This window comes from Eimeria acervulina, genomic scaffold (genome assembly GCF_000499425.1).
Source record: "Eimeria acervulina Houghton genomic scaffold, Eah_scaff604, whole genome shotgun sequence".
NCBI lineage: Eukaryota > Apicomplexa > Conoidasida > Eucoccidiorida > Eimeriidae > Eimeria > Eimeria acervulina.
The window spans coordinates 12,870-18,757 of NW_013549695.1; the positions used below are offsets into that span (position 1 = coordinate 12,870).

The following is a 5,888-nucleotide window of genomic DNA, read 5'->3' on the forward strand; positions in this document are numbered from 1 at the left end:
TGGAGGATATCCACTCACACTCATATATATATATATATATATATATATACATCTAAATACATATGTATAAGTTTATTTATATATGAATATATATATATATGCATGTATATTCTTTTTTCTGTCTTTGTTTCAGGACAGGCATTGCCCCTGACGGCACGCGAATGATGACAGATGAAGCCTCACAATGGTGAAGCCCCTCTTCTTTCGTCTTCTTCTTGCAGTTGTTGCTGCTGTTGCTGCTGTTCTTATTGTTGTTGCAGTTGTTTCTGGTGCTGCTGCTGCTGCTGTTGAGATTGGTGATTTGTTTATTTCGGTTGATGATATATATATAATCTGCGAAACAATCTATGATACCTATATAATATAATGTATATATTCTTTTACTTGTTTAAAAGAGGACAGGCTTTATTCCGTCTCCTTTCTTCTTTTTGTTTACTTCATCCCAACGCACATACAAACCAGCAGACAGACAAACATAAATATATGCATACAAATGAATGCATAGATAAGTATATACATGCATGCATACATATATATGTATATATATATTTATATTTATATATATTGTTATTAGGTATCAAGATTTCTATCAAGCAACAACCAAAGCTGACAGTGAAGAGGAATGTCTGCCTGAGGGTTCGCTGGTTGATTATTATTATTGGAGTACCCCGTTTCTTTCACACATAGGCAATATAAATTTAATAATGATGCATTCGCAGGTGAAGAGACAGTATAATTTAAAATATTAATTCTAAAGGGCTTTATTTAGTACTTTGTTCTGCATGCATTCATCTTCAGATTCTTTAGCTGTATGACTAAATACAAAAATAAACAAATAAATTTATTTATTTGCATATACAAATTAAAGCAAATATGAGTAAATAAATACAAACAAATAAATAAGATAAATAAATAAATAAATTAATTAATTAATTAATTAGTTAAAGTAAATGGATAAATAAATTGAATACATGAAGTAAAAAGTAAATCAATTTGTTTGTATTTCTTGTGCAGGTAAATCTGCGAGACGGTACTCACTTGCCTTGCGATCGTCTGCGTGAAGCTACGAAATCGATGAAGAATTTAAATAGGCTGGCAGAGAAGAGATTATCAGTTCAAGAAAGAGAGAGAGAAGAGTTTATTCAGCAAGCTGTTAATGCACATAATAGAGGACACCCTCTAAGAAAAGACGGGCTGTATACTAAATACTTCTGGAGGCCTTTGCATCAACATACAGTCAAAGAGATGGAAAAGCTAACAGCAGCAAAAGCAGAGGCAGCAGAAGCAGAAGCAGAACCAGAAGCAGCAGACGCAGACGCAGAAGCTGCTGTTGCAGCAGCAGAAATTGAAGCAGCAGGAGCTGATGCACCACCCGAAAGAATTCCGACGGTTATTAAAGAAGCACATCAACAAGCGTAGACACCCCAGCGTAATTCAATATATATATGTATGTATATATGCATATATATATGTATAATATGTAGGTATATATATATGTTTGTATATTTGTATGTATATGCATATATATATAATGAAACAGGGACACTCCTCTTTATCGTATATTGCTGATAAAACAAATAGACAGAAGATGCAGCATGCAAATTATATTCGTTTCTAGCAGGTACTGTACAAAGGCAAAAAGAATGTTGATAAATAAGCAGCAATAAAACAAACAAATTCAAACAACAAACAACAGACAGGCGGCAGATGCAGCAGCAGACGCCGTTCTGAGTAGAAGCCTCCCTGATTGGGGAAGGGGTGAAGAATTATTCTTCTTGTTTATTTCTTCTTTTCTGTGTTTGTTTGTTTTATTCGTACGAACTTTTTTGTGGTTTTTACAGCATATGCATGCTAATACAACTTTCTGTGAGGTTATTCTTGAAAGGGAGGGAATTCATTAGAAGAGAAAATAGAATTTAATTAGCCGACAGCAGTAGCTGCTTTCTTCCTATCTGTATGAAGTCGATATGGTGGGAAGCAGTGTTAATAATATTGCAGTTGCGGATAGTAGAAACGCTGTAGTTTTTTAAAAAAAGAAAGGAAACATAGGAAATATATAATTATTCATACTGCAGATTGATTAGAAAGGTTTTATTTTATTGCAAGATATTGCAAGATCGGCGGCTGAACTGAACTCAGGTGTATGTACACCTCAGTGGATTGCAAACACATCGTGAAACAGGTTTTCGTTTTCTCTAGAAGAGAGTATACAATATAAATAAATAAAACCGGTTTATTTAATTAATATTAATTAATTGCTTTTTATTCAAATATCCCTTTCTTTACCCTCCTCTACAAGGCCTATGGGGGCCCCTTCTCCTGCTGCGCTGTTCATGTTACTGAGGAAGTTGCGTAGGAATCGACCATTGATTCTTTTCTTTTTATTGATATATCAAAGAAAAAACAAAAATATGTTGATTTCATAACATATTTTATATATTATTCTTCTTTTTCTTACTTCTTTTCACCAGTCTGCTGGCAGCTATAAGATGTCGGGCTGCCGCCCCAATGACTCAGCTTCATCCGAGCTCAAGGGAACCTCAACTGCTTCTTCTTGTTCTCTTCTTCATTTTGGTTTAAGTTGTTCAGAGAGCTCTGCGTCAATAACAACAACAGGAGCAGCAGCAGCAACAACAGCAGCAGCAACGACAACAACAGGAGCAGCAACAGCAGCAGCAGAAGAAAATGTATCAAATGCTATTTTGCAACAGAAAAGAAAAGAAATTGTTTTGTTGCAGTGTACGGCGGAAGGCTGTATGAAGACGTTTCGTAAGAAAGCCTGTCTAGAGCGCCACCAACTCTCACATTCAGAAGAGGTAATTCTTTGTTTAAATAGTTTTAATGCTTTGTTTTTCTATGTTTATTTCATTGTTTTAATCCTTTCAATTCTTTTCTCTAATTCTTTATTCATTGTTTATATATTTTCATTGCCGCGTATGTATGCTACGCCACGTATATATGTTTACATGTGTAATATATATAGGTGAGATACAATATATATATTATATATATTATATATACTATATATTAAGTATATATATATATATATACATATATATACAAGCAACAATTATCAAATTATAATCAGAAGACATATTCAATGCGCTCAGAATGCATTATATATATGTATTTTATATAAGCATACTATATACATAAAATATGTAATAAGTATATATCTATATTATTAGTAGATATTATATGCACACAAACAGTATCAAGAACCCTTACAATCTCTCTCTGTCTATATATATACATGTTTATTTATTTATTTATTTAGAGAGAGAGATAGAGAGACAGGGTTTAGGGTTTAGGGTTTAGGGTTTTCTGCTGTCTGTACAGCGCAACTTTAAATGCAATTTCTGCTCCTCTGCATTTAAAAGAAAAGAGCATCTAGAAAGACATCAACTGCTGAGGCATAGGGAGAAGAAAGCTCAAAAAGATGAAAATACAGACAAAGAAGAATATCCATGCAAAGATAATGCATGCAGCGCCGACAGAACACATTCAGCAGCAGCAACAGCAGCTCCCGCTGCTGCTGCTGCTGCTGCTGCTGCAGCAGCAGCAGCAGCAGAAACATTCTCCTGCGATCGCTGCAGCAAAACCTTTTTACTCAGATATCACCTGAAAAGACACATGAAGACGCACATGCTTCTTTATAAATGCAGTGAGATGCTGAGCTGTACATACACCGCACTCGAATGCTACATGCAGCTTTACCTCTCTATTGCTGCTCTTGTTGTTCTTGTTGCTGTTATTGCTGCTCCTGCTGCTGCTGCTGCTGTTGCGCTCTGCCTAGTTGCCGCTGCAGCAACTGCTGCTGCATTTCATTGTTTATTAGCTGCTGCTGCTGCTGCTGCTGCTGTGTTGCTGTTTTGTTTTTATTTTTTAGAAATCTGCGCTGAGGGATTTGCTCGAAAGCGGCAGCTGCGACGTCATATGATATTACATCTCGTGGAGCAGAAGCAAACCCCGCAGCAGCAGCAACAGCAGCAGCAGCAGCAACAGCAGCAGCAGCAGCAGCTGCAGGTTGGGGTGCAGATGAATTTAGAAGAGGGTGCTGCAGAAGCAGCAGCAGCAGCAGAAACAAATTGTGAAAGAGATAGAAAAGAAGATAAAACAAAAGAAGAAAAAGAAGGAGATAAAGATGCATTAAACAATAATAATAATAATAATGTAAATAAAATATTAAACGAAATAATATGTCCTCATGAAGGATGCAACAAAAAATTTAAATGCATCGATCAGCTGTACAAACACCTGAAGAGAACATCGCAGAGTAAGTTTAAATAAATTATATTATTTATTTTTATTTAAGTTTAGCTAAATTATTTTTGTTTTATTTCTTCGTTTTGTATTTTGTTTACAGCAATTTTATTGTTTTTCTTCTGTCAGAGTATATTACTTTTTATTTCTGTTTGTTTAAAGATATTAATCAGCCTTCATTTACAATAAACAAATAAATAAATACACAAGTTTATTAATTAATTAGCTGTTTAATTAACTAATTAATTAAATTAATTAATCTGCGGTTTAATTGCTCAATTACTGTATGAACGAATAACTTAATAATAGAAAAAATGAAGAAGAAAACAAACAATATTAAATTTCTTTTGTTTATTTATGATGATGATTATTACTATTATTTTTATTGTTATTATTACTATTTTTCTTATTATTATCATTATTATTAATTATTATTTATTATTGTTATTATCCTTATTATTGTTGTTACTATCACTATCACTATCATTATCATTATCATTATTATTTATTATTATTTATTTATTTATTAATTATTATTATTTATTTATTTATTATTATTTATTTAGGAAGAGCAGACTATGCATGCGATATCTGCGAGATTAATTTTACGGTTTTCTCTGCGCTCGTTGCGCATCGCCGTTCTGCGCATTCGACGAAATCTGCAGTTTGCAGTTATTGCGCAAAAGTAATTCAAATAACTCTTTTAAACTTTTATTTTATTTTATTTTATTTTATTTTATTTAAGTTTTAATTAATTGGTTTTATGTATTGGTCATTTGTTTTATTCAGTAGTATTCGTTGTGTAGGATTTGCTGCTTTTGTTTTTTTTTATTTTTTTTTTTTATCTTCGTTTTTGTTTGTGCTGTTTTTTCTATTGTTTAGTATCTTGTTTATTATTATTTGTTATTTATTATTGTTTATTGTTATTGTTATTTATTACTACTCATTTCTATTATTATTATTACAATTTATTGTTATTATTATGAATTATTATTTATTATTATTTATTATTATTATTATTTGTTATCCTTCTTATTATCGTCAGAGTGGTTGTTCTTGTTTATATATTTCGTACTTATATTATTGTAGATATATATATACGCATGCAATTATATATATTATATGTATATTTATGCATATCCCCTTAAATATTATTTTTTTCTTTGTTTAGAGTAAAAGGTGTTGTATATATTTAAAAACAATGCACATTAGAAAATAAAGAATTTGCTTTTTATTTTGTTTTATTTTATTTTATTTTCTCGTTTTGTTTGTTCAGGCATACAGCAGACCTGATCGTCTCAAGGCACATATAAAAGTAATTCATTTAAAATTATATTTCTTTTGTTTTCTCTTCTCGTTGTTGGTGTCGGCGTCTTTGCGTTATTCTTCTTCTTTATTTGTTTATTTGTTTTTTGTTTCTTGTTTTTTGCTGTTGCTGTTTTGTTGTTGTTTTGTTTGTTTTGTTTTGTTTTGTTTATTATTTCATTTTGTTTATTTATTTACTTAGATATTTATTTCTTAGTCTGTTTCTGTCTTATTACTTCTTTTTTGTTTTATTATTTGTTTATTATTTTGGCTATACCCCTCCCGTTCTACACATATTAATGCGTTGCTGTGTATTATTA

The 5,888-nt window shown here is 31.7% G+C and overlaps 1 protein-coding gene across 1 annotated transcript in view; it reads left to right on the forward strand.

Moving 5' to 3' along the window:
* The window catches only part of EAH_00044180 (hypothetical protein, conserved), a gene marked incomplete at both ends in the record, with an annotated part of 2,193 nt that extends 774 nt beyond the window's left edge, over nucleotides 1-1,419 (forward strand). The window contains 3 exons of the mRNA XM_013394876.1: nucleotides 134-187; nucleotides 575-719; nucleotides 1,015-1,419. Coding sequence (XP_013250330.1) covers nucleotides 134-187; nucleotides 575-719; nucleotides 1,015-1,419 — 604 coding nt within the window. The remainder of the gene's footprint in view (nucleotides 1-133; nucleotides 188-574; nucleotides 720-1,014) is intronic.
* Between the last annotated feature and the right edge of the window lie 4,469 nt (nucleotides 1,420-5,888).